Here is an 18,492-nt window from a genome sequence, read left to right as displayed (position 1 = left end):
TGTATGAAAGAGAGAATGAAAGAAAGAGAGAATAAGGAACTTAACTGTGGTTGATGCTTTGTTTTTTCAGCCAGTGTTGGGGCCTGCTTTCCGAAGCAAGGTAACCACACCCAGCCACTCCCATATCCCCTCATGTCGTCCTGCCTCTGGCCAATCAGAGCCTCTGACTGGCCTGCCATTTTGTTCCAGTGGTTTTGTCAATTGTATGTCAATGTCTTGTCTCTGCATACTGCCCGACCACAATGAGTGTTGTTTTGTGTGCGATGTGCATTAGCCGCTGTTCCTGCCGGTCTTTATGAGCAAGTGAGGGGGTGCGGTGAAGCTACATGTGCATTTTGGGAGTGCGTGAATATATTTTTATTTTATTTTTGATACTTTGTCAGAAGTATCATGCACTTTTAAGCTGAGGGGGCCCATACAGTAAACCACGGTGTCAAAGTTTGGCTGGTAAGCATGATTCAGCTTGCCCCTGCTGGTAACAAATATTTCGCTATATTATAGAATCACTTTTTTATAACAGATTTTAAGAGCTTTCCTCACCTATAGATTTTTTCCCCATCTTCTTAATTCGACTTAACTAAATGATTAAATGAAATGTCTGTCAACATTTACTCACCCTCATGTCATTCTTTCCCATTACTTGTTCCTTTTTTGAACCAAATGAAGATACTTTTATTATTCGCTCATCCTTTTTGTTCATTCATTGAAAGTTCATGCAACCAAAACTTTTACACATTAAGAAGTACATAAAACATTGCAAAATTAATCCATATGAACCAAGCATTTAATCCAAGTTTGGATGTTTAATCTAAGTCTTCTGAAGAGACATGATTGCTTTCATGAACAGATTTCATTTTGCATATAAACATTGATTAACATCAAATATGGTTAACACGGAAGCTCAAATCTGACACATGAGAAACCAGTGAGGTTTGTGTGATTACTTTTGCAATGTCTTATGCTGCATCTGAAATTACATAATCTCTTGACTAGTTACTTAATCCGAATAGGAAATTACATTGGTACTGCTAAAAAAACAGTTGTATATAGTATAAATGTGTATAGTGTGAATGTAATCTGGGCACGATATATTCGACATGTTGTCATTAGCATGTGACCAGCATTAGTTGCACTGGCATTCAGAAATCCTCTCCAAATAATTTCCTAATAACTGGGTGTGCACTTGCACAGGAGTCTAGCCTGAAGTAGTAGGTCATCATGGTACTTTTTACCTACTCTTTTATGAGTACTGTGAATTCCAAAATACTGCTTCTATCATATTGTTTTTCGCCTGCTACTGTATATTGTAGGAAAGGATGTTATTGCAGGTGCAGCCTTAAAAATGATATGAGGTTAATGTTAATGATAATGATGACAGAATTTTCATTTTTGGGTGAACTAAATTTCTTTAAGTTGTGGAAAAGTGCATAAAAGCACTTATCTCATCTAGGGCATAAAATGAGCCTAGCACTGGTGCCCCCCTCAAAAAAACATTGTACATGACGCCCCTGATATATGTATATGTGAATTTGCATGCAGTGGTACATGCTCGTGCAGGATGTGTGCCAGCATGCGTGTTTGGAAAATAAGAAATCCACATCAGATGACAACAGACGAATCGCCAGGCAACGCAAAATGTAATCTCCTACAGAGAAATTTTGGCTCCATTCTTCTTCTTCTTCTTCTTCTTTTGTTTTACTGATCTATAGCTCAGTGCTTTAATTTTTTCTTAGTTACCTCTTTTTGACCAAACCTGAGATCAATAACTTTGCAGGGAGCAGCCACTCGCTCTTGAAATAAGTCTAACATTGCATCCCATTTTTCTCTCTTCCTTCCCTTCACCTCATTCTCCTCCACCGTCTGTCTGTCTGTGTATGCATTTGCGCTGATGCGTGTGTGTGTTCGTGCATGACTGAATGGATGCATGCATGCTGGTGCCACACTCTTCACATTCCTCAACTCTTCCTGGCCCCCTTTCATCTCTCCCTCAAACCAGACCCTGAGCGTGGCGGAGGTCACATGATGTCCACAGATGACCTGGAGTACCCGCGTGAATATCGGACGCTGGGAAACAGCACGCGACGCTTCTCCAATGTGGGGCTGGTCCACACCTCTGAACACCGGCACACGGTCATCGCCGCCCAGAGCCTGGAGGCCCTCACCAACCTGCACAAGGCCGACATGGAACGCAAGCGGGACACATTCATGGACCACCTGAAGAACAAGTACCCTCCTCAGCACTCCCTACCACCCTCACCATCCCCCTCACACGGCAGCATGAGGGGCACTGCAGAGAGAAGCGCACGTGAACAGGTATGTACGAGGTTTACCTTGTTTGATGTTGCTGGATCAATATAATTGTTAGTCATGGAACAACATTATAATTCACCAGTCATATTAAGTTTAGGGCTGGGTTAGGGCTTGAACAGTGTATTTTATTTTATATATGTTTTTTTTTCTTCTTTTTCTTTTTTTTTTTTTTTTTTAATATACAGTAACTTCTAATCATGGACTTCTGTAAATAAGCTATTTTTTACATTTTCAGTCTGTTGCTTAATAAGCTGATGTCGTATCAGAGATGAAACCATTCTAATTTGCTGACTTGCTGCTCAAGAAACATGTCTTGTTATCATCAGTGTTGGTATTGTGTGTGTATTTAAAAAACTGAACACACACAGGACAGGTTCTTGATTCAACATCCTTGCGACATCATTAAGCCTCTGACTGGTTAATGGGAGTGTTACTCCAGTAACTACAAAAGAGCGTTGATTCAGCTGCTTGTGTAAATAACATTAAGTGTGCATGGACACACTCTCACACACAAAAGATGCACAACATGTGACTTTGAAATTGTACCCATCTTAGAGGACTTCCGAAGGAGCCATTGACACATTATGAACATTCAGATTGGATTTAGCATGGTTCTTTTACGTTCTTAGCCCATGTAAAACGTAAGCACGTCTGACGTTTTTGTAGTAATGATTCTGAAAGTTTTTGCGGAAACAAGATTGTGTTGTTGCGTAGTACAAGTCAAGGAGAAAAAGACAATATACAACTAGTATACAAACCTCTTTGGGTTTTGAAACCAGTGGAGACGGCATCACGGAAAGTCGCACATTCCAGCTTCCTGTGTTTCTGCTGCTGCCTCATAAAATTAAATATAATGCGGCTGGATGGCAACATGTATACATGTTGTAAGTCGACATCTGGATTGCAAACTGTATTGCTGTTATAGTTCTTTTTGAGCATAGGAATGAATGCAACAGCATAGGGGTGACCCCAAATAGTCGACAATTCGATACTTTGATTCGAGGAGCCTGATTTGACTACCAATCTCACAGTCGAATAAATATTTTAAAGTGTGTGAATAAATTCAACCCCTATAGATTTATGTTTCACTTTTCATAATCAGTGACCAACAGGAGCATCTTAGCGGGAGGGATTTAAAACTTTACCAAGACTCAAACTGACACAGGTAGAGACTGGATTTTTTCGATCAGGTAGGGTACAAGAGATTTCGAAACATTTCAGCCGGTGTAAATATATCGTGCATATATTATTTACCTGATAAGATGAATTTGGTTTTGAGTCAAGCGCTTCAATGTAGTACTACGGTATCTCTTCAGCATGCAGCGCGAGCAGGACAAACTACAATGCAGAATATTAATAACACATGACTGGACTGTTACACCCATACCATTATAATGAGAAGACCATTATAATAAAATGCTGTGAATTTTTAGAGTTTAGCTGCCGTGTTTCTGCACATTGTTGCGTGAAGAACGCATCCACAAAAGGAGTTCATTCAGAGCCGCACAGACACGTTCATTTGCAATCGGTCTCTTTTTGCAGATAGCCTATAAGTCCTAATATTAACGTTATATTGTATAAATAACGAAGCATATTCTACATGAAATTATGAGTTTAATCCCATTGATTAAAAACTTGCTATCAAATGCGTCACTCTACTGGTAATCTTCAGCGCGCGCAGCTCAAAACAGAAATCCAGAACATTAATATAGGCTAACTTTATAATGAGAGCACTATTGTAAAAATTGTGAATCGTTAGGGTTCCGCTGATGTTTAGTGGTAAATATCTTTTAATCAAAACATTATTTACCTGTCTGTATCTGCGAGGCATTTGTTACACATTTTTCCTGTGTGTCAACATCAGTAATTATGGCTGTCGAATGTCTGACTTGACTCAATGTATTTTGCCCCACCCCCAAACATATGATTTGACTATTAGTCGAATACCGGCAAGATTCGAAAATTCTGATTCAACTATGGAAATCCTTAGTCGGGGACACGGCTACAACAGCATTGCCATAGAAACCAATGCAGATATTCAGTAAAAAGAAAGAACGCTATGGGACACAAATCAGATTTGTACAGTTGCGATACACAGTGTGGACAGTTAGTCATCTACATCTGATTCCAGTTGGATATATGCACAAAAAAATTTAGGCTGACAGTCTGAAGAGCCTGCAGTACATACAAACTCTTCAGTCACTGGTGGCATAGGCTTAATATCCCCAGTTTTCGCACAGCTTGAGAGAAGCTGTCAAAAAATTTAATTGAAACATTTTGTAATCACCATAAAAAACAGGCAGTTGCATGCTAGAATACAGCAAAACAGCACAGCGCCACTCTGTGAATGGAACAACTGGTTCTTATGGAAGAGGGTGACGTAATGCTGTATTCAAATATGGGTTCTGTCACTGCATCAAACCAGTGTCAGCCAATCAGCTGTGTGCATGAAAAGAGAGAGAGAGAGAGAGAGAGAGAGAGAGTCAGGAATAACAGACATGTTTATGCTCAAGTCTTTCAAAATCCATTTGTGCTGATGTTTTTAGAGGGATGAGTGTTGAAAAAGACACTTTTGAACTTGACGGACAAACGGACGGACGGATTCAAACTAATGAAATTATTAAAAACATTATACTAAAAAGGAAATAAACACTGTAACCAACACAGTTTGTCAAATTTAATACTGTATTTGTTAAATCATTTAAAAGACACAAATTAGTTTTTGCTGAAAATGGGAGCTGCTGTGCATCTGAGCTCATGTTCTGCCATTTTTAGTGATGTGAAAATAAAAGTCCTACTTATTAAAGCACTTGTAAAGAGAAAAACTTAGAGGCTGAACGCCATAATCAAAAAGCTCTAATTAATTGGTCTAGGTTATATACTGGTCGATCACTAGTTTCTAGTTGTTGCTCTCATCCATGCAGTTACAATGAATGCTATTAAAAGAGATGTAGTGCACCATAATAGTAGTTCTTATAACTAAAGTTTAAATCATTATTTGAAGCTTGAAAGCTACATTACTCTTATTGACTAGAATGGCCAGTACATTCATTTTGTGCAACAATGAAAGTTGTAGAGATTTAGAACAACATGAATAAATGATGCTCATTTTCTTTTTTGTATGAACTACTCCTTTAAGTAGATTGGTCAATGAGCATTTTTTGTTGGTGAACAACATGACTATGATAGACGATTACCTAGACAAGCACCAAATCAGCATAAGCATGGAAACTCATGCTGGTCGGAGCTAGTCTTTTCAGCAGGGCTGTTTCGAAAAGTCTCTCTTTGTCTTTTCATCATCTATTTTACAACTCTTTCATCCTTATGTATGTGATTCTCATCACATACCTGAGCATGACATTAATGCCCAGCAAGTGTGTGAGAGATGACAGGATCAAATGAGAGAGAGAGAGAGAGAGAGAGAGAGAGAGAGAGAGAGAGAGAGAGGGAGGTTGGGTGAGAGACAGGTGGAGTCCATGGTTGCCAAGGCAACACCGCCCTTATATAGAAACTGGTGATATCATATTGCAAAGGTCAGGCTGGAGAGAACGAGAGAACAAGGAATAAGAGAAGTGAGAGAGAGAGAGTGACATAGAACGCAAAAAAAAAAACAGTGGAGAAAAAGGGGAAGGGATTCAGAATAGCCTTAGCTCTGAAAGAAGAGGCTTCACAGGAATTCTTATTTATTTGCCTATCTGGAGCCGTGGTGGAATAATGGAAAGGGGGGGGGAAGAGGAGGACAAGAAGAGAGGGAGAGACGGGACAGATGAGTGCAACAGTGTGTAAACCGGCAGGAGGAGAGTTAATTACCCTCTACCAGCCTTTTCCCAAGACTCCAGCACGGAAGAGTTAAAGCAGCAGCCAGATGCCAGCCGATGCTGTAATGAATTAAATAAAGAACCTGCCGTCGCATGTGCTGGAGAGAGAAAGAGAGGGCAGAAATAAGAGAATGAGTATTCTGCACACCTGACAGCCAGCTGCTAAGACTGAAGGCATCTAGCGAGTGTGCATGCGTGTGTGTGTGTGTGTAGGGAGAACGCACACTCACTAGTGCACATGCATACAGGTGCAGGTGAGAACCGCGTTGGCTTTATTTGTTTGGTTATTATGAGCTTGGTTGAGGTGGTGACTGCGTGCAGATGGACACTACTCGGGTTTGAGGAGTGCAGGAGTGTGTGACTAGTGTGTGTGTAGCTGCATGTCAGCGAGAGGGAACATGTGTGACTGTATGTATTTGTATGCTTGTGTGCATGTGAGGGAAGGAAGAGCTGTTTTGCATTCAGGTCAGGTGGTGTATAACTCCGGTAGGCTCTGGATGTCGTCTTGCTGGGCTGACACATGTTTCTCAGGTGGAGACTAATGCTGGTCACGGGATCAGATGCAACTAGTATTCAGGCCTGATTGTTGTGTTTAGTGTGCATGAGAATGTGCTTTTGCTTTAATAAAGGTGTAGTGTTTGTAATGCTCATGTGTAGGTTCACATGGTGGAATTTGACTTGCAAACAAAAGCTACGTCTCTGATGCATGCAGGAGGGGGATTTAAAGGGAGCATGCTCTATTACAGTTTTAAAGTATTGCATTATGTACTCCTGATTAAAGCTAGTTAAGGATTATTGCAGGAACATAGTCGTATATATATTTGTACTTCAATGCCAGTTTTAACTCTCTTAGAATTTAACAGCAAGCAGTTTAGTTGGGTTTATTGCTGTATCTTTAAGACTTACTGTAGGGTTGAGGTTAGGTTTTGTAAATAATCTCAGATAGGTTCACTTCCATGTGCCAGTGGAGTTCAGTGCCAATAACTAATGGTCGGGCCATTTCCACCTGATAATAAGATGTTTCAAATGTGTTTCCTGTGTCCATGTGTGTTCAAGACTCTAATTCTGTGACTACACTGTAAAACTGATTTTTCGAAGTTATAAATTAAACAAAGAGTATTTCAGGATTTTTGAGTGAGTTTCAGTGTATATAAGTTACTTTTTAAGTTAGTGCATCAATGCTTGTTGATAAAATAGCACACTATTATCAGATGTACTTTTTTTATTTCACCACAAGCATTACGCTTTGGGCAGACTTTTCATTGATTTTAGTCAAGTAACTGTATTGACTGTACTTTGGATGTGCTTTTTTTCATGTGATCTGTAATGTTGCTTCAGATGCACCTGTATCATCTATTATCATGCTGTTAATTTTCTGCTGGCAAAGGCAGCCGCAGCTTAGACAGCCTTTAAGAGTTGTTTCTAAGCAACTGAGGATGCTGGCCTCATACTTCTCTACGGAATTCTGCTTGTTATGGGAAAATAACATCACCAAGCCTCAGCTCACCGGCCCTGCAGTGCATAAATCCATAAGATGCCAAAGTGTCCCTTCAATTATGATCCAGTATGATGCCGTCGGTAGTTGTGTTATTTCTGCTATTTATCAATAGCTACGTCAAAGAGAGAAATTTAGGGTTGTCACATTGAAGTGTGTGTGTGTGTGTGTGTGTATGCTCTTGTTTTTGTGAGATATCAGGACACAACTGATATAATGACATGGGTATGACACAGGTATTAAAAGGAGAGGGTGACTTTTGAGGATGTAACCCATGTTTCAAAACACTTATAAAAAATACAGAATTAGTTTTTTTGAGAAAGTAAAAATGCACAAAGTTTCCTGTGAGGGTTAGGGTTAGGTGTAGGGTTGGTGTAAGGGCATAAAAAATACAGTTTGTACAGTATAAAAACCATTACGCCTATGGGATGTACCCACTTTTCACAAAAACAAACATTGAGTTGTACTTTTTAGAGAAGTGTATGAGCATCATTTAACTGTGTGTGTATGTGTGTGTGTGTGTGTGTGTGTGTGTGTGTATATATATATATATATATATATATATATATATATATATATATATATATATATATATATATATATATATATATATATATACATATATGTATATGTATATATATTATTGTACAGTATTTTTTTAATATGGCATTATTAACAATAGAAAATCAATATTTAATTGATATAATTGATACAGTTAAGAAATGTTTTTAATTTACAATTCATTTAATTTACAATTTACAATTAATTTACAGTTTACTAAAACATTTGCAGTGTTGTTTTTTTATTTTTATTTTACCTTGTGTCCATGTTGATAGATGTCATTTTAAAGTTCACTTTTTTTTAGTGGCCAATGAATCCTGAAAATAAAATTACTTAATGCACCTTTAATTTAAAATCACATTTTTTAATTTAAAATCACATAGTTTGAGTGTGTGTGTGTGTTGAATATAAGGGATGTATAGACTGACTACACTGTCATTCCTTTCATGCTTCAGACAGTCATGTCCCACATAATATGAGAATGCTTTGGTTTGAAAATGCCACTGGGAGACATTTAATATTGTGTCCTTGAGCAGCACTTGAATCTCAAAGCTGTTCCAAAGTACGGTTTATCCCCCTGGATTGACCATCAGCTGCACACAAGGCTTGGCTTTATGCTGAAGTTCAGTACCAGTAAACACCTCCTGGGAACAAAACAATGGGTCCATCTGCTGCTCAGTAGTACCTGACATCAGGTAACCCAGAATCAATCCCTGCAGGTGATGCCCTTCCCCCTATATCTGACCCATTTCTGTCTGGAGGGGCAGAATCAATCATTAAAACAGCCAAGATGTAGAAACCAGTTAAACCTGTTTTGAAACAGAATAAACACAGGATTATCTGAAAAGGGTTGGCCAGTTTTTTTTCCCAGATATCAGCAACACAGGCACACTGACCAACACTTACTGTAAATATAGATATAAATATTAGATATGTGAAGTTTTTTTCTTTTTGGAGAGACCTTGATGCAATGTGTATAAGCTGATGTCTTAACTTCAACTTTGGAGTGTTTGTGTGGATTCAATATAAATAAAGCACTACTGCGAACTCATGCTGCATGTATTTTTCATCGTGCTGCTCGCTGTAGGGCATTGCCAGGATGAGCGTCACGAAGTTAAATGTAGGTGATTGAATACACAGAATATTATTTTAGAATAAAAATATAATGTTGAAGTACTGCTGTTTGAGTGCTGAGCTATTATACACCATTGACATCAACATCCAATTTCAAGGGAGTTCAGCAACATTTTTGGCCTTGTGTAGAAGGAAATATTTTGTTGACGCTTTTTGCTGTAATATGTTTTACTTTCTAAATGTGTGTTTGTACACGCACACACATTTAATCAGCTGACAATAGTCTAGACTTGGCCATGAAATATTCAGAGGTCTTGATCGATCAGGGTTGGGTTCACCAAATTAGCAGCAGTCTGAGTTTAATTCAAAGAATATATGGGAACTTGGGGCACTTTAGGCCATGTGGCTTTAATGAACTGAATAAAGAAAATAAAACACTTTATTAACCACACTTTTCACATTCAGTAGTTTACGTAAAATGTCTTCTAATAATGTAATGTCTGTCTAGTAATGCATTGGACATATATTCATGACAGAATAATTTTTTTTTTAAATATAATTTCCACCACAGTGTCATTTCCATCACATCTCAAATCATTCTATGGTGGAAATGACAGTGATTTAAATTACTTCTCTCTCTCTCCCTCTCTCTCTCTCTCTAAAAAAAACAATTCCAACAAAAGAGTGACAGTTAGAGAGAAAGTAAAGAAAGTAACCAAGAAACAAAGACAACAATATCAGAATCTGGTTTTAGCTGGCGATGTCTCTGACTTTCAGTAAAAGTGAAATGAACAGATGAAATGGGAGAGATAGGTGAGAGCGCTTTAGACAGCTGACCAATTTCCGTATGATTGATAGATCTGGGCAGCAGGCCAAGCATAGACACAGAAGGGGATCTGTTTAATTAATTTTTTTTCCCATTTGCTGCAATCTTGTCAGTCAGGCAGGGCAGCTGATGGACGGATGAGAGAAAGCCTCAAAATACCTTCATGCAGACTCATTTAGAGGGCCAGCCCATTCAGGACCGCTCCATAGGATGACCAGACTAGAGGAATTATGTGCCACAGTCTCATCATGTGCTTTAGTGCTATCTTTACTCTGCTGTAAATCGCTGTATATGACGCAGCATATGTGGTGTAAAAAGTCTGTTTATTGCTGCTTATTTACTACCAACAGTTATCGGCTCAGTACGTTTTTTAATGGTTTAGTTTAAATAGACCAAAAGTAAGAGTAAAAACATTTATAATATATATAAGATATTTATTTAAGTAATGCTTTTTTTGAACTTTCATCAAAGTATTCTGGAGAAAAAAAAATGCATCACGGTTTTCACAAAAATATTAAATAGCACAGCTGTTTCTTGAAAATGCGGAAAAATTCAGCTTTGCCATTACAGGAGTAAACTCAAAGGAGTAAATTACACTTTGAAGTAATGAAGTTTATATTTATGTAATATTGTTCAATATTACCGTTTTACTGCATTTTTGATCAAATAAATGGAGCCTTGATGTGCATAAAATATGATTTCCAAAACATGTAAAGATATTTTGGCCCTTAATTTTGAACGGTAGTGAAGGTGGTAGTATAAATGCATATTGCAATAATGCTCATGTTTAATATGACTTGTGAATATAGAAACATGGAATGGTGGATGGAAATATGAAGTTATAATCAGAGAATAAATAAGAAAGCAGTAATTAGAGCAATTCTGCTTTGCTTGTGTAAAGATGCCTTACATTATGCAAATATATTAGCTATAGTTATTTTGCATTCAATTGCTTATTATAAAAAGTTGAAGTGAATGTAAGTATATCCAAAATTCCCAAAAATTCTGACAAATATCCTCAGTGAGATGTGTTCTTTCTGTCTCTGTTCAAATGTTCCTTCACATTCTTATATCACAAAAGATGTCAAATGGTTGCAGAGGGTGACTGTGTAAGAGGTGTCACCACACACAGAGATAAATGTCTAAGTAACGCTCTCTCTTTCTTTCTCTCTCTTTTCTCTCTCTTACTAAAGCAGCAGCCAAACTACTGGAGCTTTAAGGTAAGTGCTTTGATTACTTCTGTGTGTGTTCTTATATTAAAAACTTGTTCTTTTGATACCTGTTTGTGTTCTTATGTTATATGTATGTGGTATGTATTGATGTCGGTTGTAGGCCCACTCTGAATCTGCACCAATTTTTATACAACTCACATCCCAAAAATCAACAAAGAAATGCAGCAGATTTTGTCTGGGCCGAGTAGCAGGTACACGATTGTAGCCAAAATTGAAATAAATCTCACAAAAAAAAACCTTTGTAAATCTCATTCCCCCGTTCTTTCTTTCTCTTTTCCTCGCTTCCATTTTCTTACACACCTGCACATTGAACCCAAGTCTTACAGCTTAAGTAAACTTGATAGAACAGAACACAGAACTGAGTTTCTATAGATGTTTTTAAAAACTTCATTTAAGTTGTCACAGCTACAAAAAAAAAAAAAAATGGGAAAGGCACAACAGTGAGTATGCTGATAGGATGTTTCAGAAACAGTATTCCATCAAATCGCTCATTGTTGAACCTGTACTATATTGCGAATGATATTTATTCTATCAGGGATAAAATGTCTATTATATGTTTTAGAGATGTTGGAGGGTGTGTATAATTGTACAAGGAAACAAGAAATGGCCTCAGGCTGTGAAAAACAGACTCAGTAATGGGATCCTCCTGATTCTGGTCGTCCATGTTCACTCTCACACTCATTTATTCACGTTATACTCCTCCTGTCAACGGACACATTCTCATTCTCTATTTCTAACATTAATGTCATGTTTGTTTGTTTTTATTTGACTATCCAGAGCATGTCGATGAGTACATGTCCACACTGATTTGGGACTAATGAGATCATGCTGTGATTTTCTTCCAGAGTCTGTCGGTGTTGGACATCTCAGTTGGGATTTTTAATCACTACATTATTTGTTTCACTCTAGACTTTCTTGACTAATGGACTCCTTCTGACCTGACCCTTCAAATCCCTCATTACATGTTCACCTCAAACTCTGTCGTTCATCCAATACTTAATCCTTACACTCTTTTGTCTATTAGTGTCTTCAGACCTTCTCTTCTCTTCTCTTCTCTTCTCTTCTCTTCTCTTCTCTTCTCTTCTCTTCTCTTCTCTTCTCTTCTCTTCTCTTCTCTTTCCTTCCCTTCCCCACTTTTTTATGATTTATTTTTTATTATGTTAAATATTCTACTCTCAAAATAAATGTAGCTGCTTATCACATTGTTTATATATATATATATATATTTCAATATAATTAGTTATTTTCCTAAGAGTAACGTAAGTACTGTGGCCTGTCAAACTACAATTTAAAGTATCTTCTCCAAAAACAGGCATTACCAAATTCACCCCATAGAGTGAGCTTCAAGGTGTCCTAAAAATCATGTGCCACAAAAACAAAGTTACACAGGTCGCACTGCCTGGTTACCCAGTTAAGCATTATTTGTATGTTTTTGTTAAACTGTGTCACCTGTTAGCTTTTGTTTTGGGAGACAGCTTACAGCTGGTCCTCTCGTAGACATTAAAGATGTGCTGAACTAATCCATTTTCCTCTTCCTCTTATCATTTCAATCTTCATCATTGCCATTAGTCCCCAACGATAAGCGCAGAGAATGCCGCCATTTTATGACCACATACCAGCTTACCATTTCCCTGTTTTCTGTGCCTCTCTCTCAGCATTGGACTGAACAGGCCACAATCTACTGCAATTTGCTGGAGCAATTTCTGCTGTGCCTTCAGCCTGTCTCTAACAATAGCGTGAGAGAGAGAGAGAGAGAGAGAGAGAGAGAGAGAGATTATTCTCAAGAGCAATTATTTTCTTTCATTTTCTCTCTCTCCATCACATTTCTTTTGCTTCTCTGTCCGTCTCTTTGTAATAGCTAATAATGTTATTCTAATAAAATTGTGCGCATTATATCTTATATTATACTATGTCTTCCATCAAGTTCTCTGAAATAGACACACTTCTCTCATGCATAAAGAAATATTCTCCTCTCTTTTTATTTAATTCACACACACAAAAGAGGTTTATGTAATATCTTAATTCAGTAGTCATTCGTAGATGACAATGAAATTAAATGGGAAGTTTTTTACTTACGTTTATATACTTGTCAGATTTTAGTATTTAGTATAATTCTCAGATTTTACTCGTATAAAAACATATTAGTTGTCTTGCATGTTACAAGACTTTCAAAATAGTCCTCAATAATGTATCAAACTGTGCTAATAATCAGATATGTTGATGAGATATTATCTATTAATTATAGATCAGCTTTTAATATTACTGCGCTATATGTCTGCTGTATTTTTCAGTTATCTCATCGGTGATTTTCAATTTGTCAGGATTTTAGGATAAACATAAATTTGTGTGTGTATGTATATATGTATGTATATATATGTGTATATATATATATATATATATATATATATATATATATATATATATGTGTGTGTATACTGTATATATGCGTATGTATATACGTATATATATATATATATATATATATATACACACACACAGTGTATATTTATATATATATATATATATATATATATAACATAATATAAACCCAACAAACTCAATCTGTATATCACTCCGATTATAAAACAAAGTGAATAAAAAACAAACTTTGAACATTTGATTATGTCTCCTGAACTATCAAAGTGTAGCTTTTGTGTATAAAAATGTTCCTGGGCACTTTTCTCTGAACAGCTAAACAATGTTGTTCACTTTATTCCAAAAACACAAGTACACTATAAACAAATAGAAAAAAACATTAAACCATAAACTTAAATAAAATAAAAAGGTATAGCTCATTACATGGGACATTATCCATTAATTTTATGAACATTTCCGTTAACTCTAAAATTCAGAACTCATTCATTTCAATGTTTTTAATTTCATTATTGCATGGGCATAGTATTTGCATCCAAGTTTGTTTGTTGTTCACTATGTGGTACTCACTATATAGTGAATGAGCGAATAACTAAGTGATTTCATCCTCAGATTTATACTACCTCGTGTTGCATTTAGTACTACTGCTTTCATTGTTGTAGTAGATTTCTCAGCTATATCTGTATTTACCATAATCGTATGCTGTTCACACTACAGTCCTGTCAGATGCTGTTACCTTCAGTTCATTTTCTTGTCAGATGTATTTTGGCATGAGGTTGTCCTCCTTCCTGCTGCTGGAACAGAACTGAAGTGCGTGTGTTTGTGATGAAGGTGGAGATTTATTGCAAAGAACCATATAGGGATCCCGGATTTTGTTTAATTCAGAAAATACTTTAGGAAGACACTTTAGGAAGGTACTATGACACACACACTGACATGTCTATTGATGCAAATACAAATTAGAAAAGGAAACTGAGAGCTGGTGTGTTTATTGCATTTGACAAAAAGCTATTTGAAAGCGCATTAGTTCTTGAGAGAGGAGATCTTGATCAGATGGATGGTCTTAAGAGTTTTTTCACTCCAAATTAGTATAGATCAACAGTGTGATGCATTTTCTCTGTTAGTTTAGATCATGTCTGAAACCACACCGAAACAACTGAGAGTTTGCCTTTTGTTGGCCTGTAGTCAGAAATAACCATTACCATTACCAAGGTATTTGCAAGTTCTTGCACACATGTGGGGGGACACATGGTCGTATGTGATTTGGCTCTGCAAGGACATTCAGCTGTTCTTTCTGTCTCCCTGTAGGGTTGCCGTGATTGTCCAAAAATGTAGACATAACCTAATCCCTACCCCTAAACCTAACCCCACCCATAATTAGTTCCTAAAATCTGTGGAAATTGATTGTTGATTAACGAGAGTGTAGAAGGTCCTAACCCAGATTGTAAGCCTAAAACAGATATTTCCTGAAAAGTGTCATCTCTATTCTCATTGGTTGATTGGAATGTTGTTCCAGGATCAACAAGGATGTTGTTCCAGGAACATGTTGTACTTCACACTCACCCTTCCGGTAGCACTGTCTTAGGCTAGTCTTAATTGTGCATTACTGGCATTTTTGTAAGTGTGAATGTAATTGCCTTATTTGCTTGATTGCATGCGCAAAAGAATGTGTATAGCTCATTGAACAAATCTGAAAATATTTTTTCAACCCTTTACAATAAAGATCTGTAACACTTATTTGGATTTTACTAAATTATCCTTCAAATACAGTTTCCTGAAAAGGGACCTTTCTTTTTTGCTCAGTTTGTATAGCATTTAGCTTAGCATAGTATTCATGAAAGCTATGGCGATTTTGGCAGTGTGTCTCTTTGTGGATAAACAAGCTCTTATATTGTAGATGCACTGTATGTGTGTAGCACCCGGACCACTTTCTGTTGTGGATAAATGACCCCATTATAGTTAGACTGGGGGGTCATCTATCAGCTCAACTCTTTGTGCTCTGACACTGTCTGCAAGGGGACAGACACTACACTGCTTCTGTGCGTCTGTGTGTCTGAGCTTTTACTTTGTGTATAAATAACATTGACTGCTTTTATAAGTTTTATTTTTATAAATATATAGTAGCTGATTTGTTTTATTCATTTTTCTCTAATTAAATAATTTTCTTAATTGGTAATACATTTTGTCTAAATGTTGTTAATATTCGTTTTATTGATTTATTTTTTTAAGTATAAACTTCTCTGAATGTTATAACATTTATGGTTAAAACAAGAAATAATAATTGGCCAGATGTTTACACAGTTTATAACTGAAATGCAAGATATACACTACCTTTGAAATATCAGGGGTCGTCTGCTAAAAACAAACAAACAAAAAGAATGTGAAACTTTTATTTTCAACAAAGACGGACATTACATACTTTTACAAACCAAACCAAAAATGTTTATTTACATTATGTAGGATCATGTGACTGCCTGGAGACTGGACTAATGACAGCTGAATTCAGCTTTGCCATATATTTCAATAAAAACAGTTATTTTAAATAATAATAATAATAATAATAATAATAATAATAATAATTCACACTATTACCATTATATTTTATTTTTGAATGCAGCCTTGTTGAGCATTAATGATTTCTTTCAAAAACATTAAAATATCTTTAGCACCCAAAACTTTTGCACAGTATTTTATATTCTCTGAAAATAATTTATATAATAATATTTATTTCACAAATGTGCTTTTCAAGTAAATTTGTCTAGTTTTAAATATGTTCAGCATTAAAAAAAGAGGCAAAAATACAGATTTAGATTTTTGGGCAGTACAGAGGAGAACTGATTTGATGTTTCCTGATGCAAACCAGCTCGCCAGTCTTTCCCCATTGCACCCTGGGAGCTCATTACAGCTTGTGAAACACACCAGGATGTGGTTGTGTGAATCCTCATCATCAAAATACTACAAAACAACCACCGCAATGACAGAGAAACATCTGACAAAAAAATCCACAGATGTGCGTTTCACCTTTACTGTATATGTCATAGTGAAGCATTGTTCTGCATAACTGTTAGCATTTCAGTCTGTTTGTAGAGACACAGCATAAAGACTTGTTTGTCTTGTGACTGATTTTTCTATCAGTATGTTGCTGTTTTTCCCTTCATTACACAAACAGAGATTTAGGTACTTTTTTATCTCCCTTACGTTCTCACTCTGAGCTGGAGCAGTGATGTTAGGTATAAACTTGCAAGGTTTAATTGCAGTTTACTCTGGTTGGAGGAATTTGCTCTTGGTTTCTGCTTGTGAGTAAGTAATGTCTGTCTTTTACGTCATGCCATTTAAAATGCTGGAAATCTCTCTCTCTCTCTCTCTCTCTCTCTCTCTGTCATTTAGAGCCGTAGTCCACGTCACTCCCAGTCCACTCAGTCAGGTTTGGCAGACCAGGCGTCTAAACTGTCCTTCGCATCTGCTGAGTCTCTGGAGACCATGTCTGAGGCTGACATGCCGCTGGGCTTCAACCGCATGAACCGTTTCCGTCAGAGCCTCCCACTCTCCCGCTCTGCAAGCCAGAATAAACTACGTTCTCCAGGTAACATATACACACAGGCCTCATCTGAGTAGCAGTAAATGACTCTCAAAAGACTAATGTGAAAGTGACATGACAAGTATGGCGACCCATACTCAGAATTTGTGCTCTGCATTTAACCCATCCAAAGTGCGGACACACACACACACACACACACACAAAAACACACACACAGAGCTCATAAATAACAGAAAATTAAACAACTTCACTTTCTGTAACTTTCAAATGAAATGATTGTTTATGAAACTCTTCTGAACTGTTACTGCATAACCAATTTAAATGTAACAGCACTATTTCAAACCATTTCAGGTCGCAATTCAAAATCAATTCAAAAATGATTTGTTAAAATGTAAGCATCAGCCCAAAGGTTATGCCAAAAATTACTTGCATGTTTGATAGACAATTAAATATTCATTATGATAAACATTTCCTTCTAAATAACTCAAAAGGCAAGAATAGTTGTAGCTGCCATGATGAAACATAATCAAATTAACCTCAGGAAATATCTGTGCTATATTTTAATTTGACTGTTTTAATAGTAATCACTATTTTTCATGTCACTTTGTATTGTGCGTGCAGCTTTACAGTTGAGTGAGATGACACAATAATAAAACACATTCTCCTGTTTTTCATATGCATTCATGGAAAGTCTGATTTGTGAGTATAAATGGATCAATGGAATCTGGTTTGCTTTCGGCAGAAGATGACATTTCACTTTCCTGCAATTAGATGCTATGAAATGTTTTCTACTTGTTGGTAGTTAGTAGCAGTGTTTTATTACAGCAGTACAATGCATTCAGATGAACTTACTTTCAGCTGTTTGTTTTTTAGCTTTTGTTTTCATGGTGCGAAGTATCTCTAAGTGGTCATACAGTGTCGTTGAACTTTTATAGCTGAGGCCATGTTAGCAGCAAGCACACAATATTTGCTGAAAGTGATTCGGTTGGAGCTGTTCCCCACAGAGAGATTATTGTCCCATCAGCAGGATGTTTAGGGTCGCCTGCTGCCCCGTTAGGTGAAGTGCACCGAGATAAACTGACAAAAACTGATGACAAAAAGTCTACAGGAGGAGTTCAGCAGTCCTGAACGAGAGATTTCTGTTGCTGACATCCCTCCTAAAATCTGTCTCTCACTCTCTCTCACAGCGTTTGACAACACTCACAAAATATATAGGTCTAAATTTATGAAATTTATGATTTCTATAATATAATTACTTATACAAT

At 36.8% G+C, this 18,492-nt stretch overlaps 1 protein-coding gene across 10 annotated transcripts in view; it reads left to right on the top strand.

Moving 5' to 3' along the window:
* Window positions 1–18,492, top strand: part of srcin1a (SRC kinase signaling inhibitor 1a) — a 100,352-nt gene that overhangs the window by 50,630 nt on the left and 31,230 nt on the right. For 7 of the 10 annotated variants that reach the window (XM_026207971.1, XM_026208037.1, XM_026208009.1 and 4 more), the window contains 3 exons: window positions 1,997–2,313; window positions 11,278–11,304; window positions 17,077–17,272. In XM_026207971.1, the coding sequence (XP_026063756.1) occupies window positions 1,997–2,313; window positions 11,278–11,304; window positions 17,077–17,272 (540 nt within the window). The remainder of the gene's footprint in view (window positions 1–1,996; window positions 2,314–11,277; window positions 11,305–17,076; window positions 17,273–18,492) is intronic. The other 3 variants (XM_026208020.1, XM_026207990.1, XM_026207981.1) reach the window with 1 other exon arrangement.

The sequence above is a fragment of the Carassius auratus genome, chromosome 3, assembly GCF_003368295.1.
Source record: "Carassius auratus strain Wakin chromosome 3, ASM336829v1, whole genome shotgun sequence".
NCBI classification, from domain to species: Eukaryota; Metazoa; Chordata; class Actinopteri; order Cypriniformes; family Cyprinidae; genus Carassius; species Carassius auratus.
Note: the sequence above shows the minus strand (reverse complement) of the source record. Positions and strands in the feature narration are given on the sequence as shown.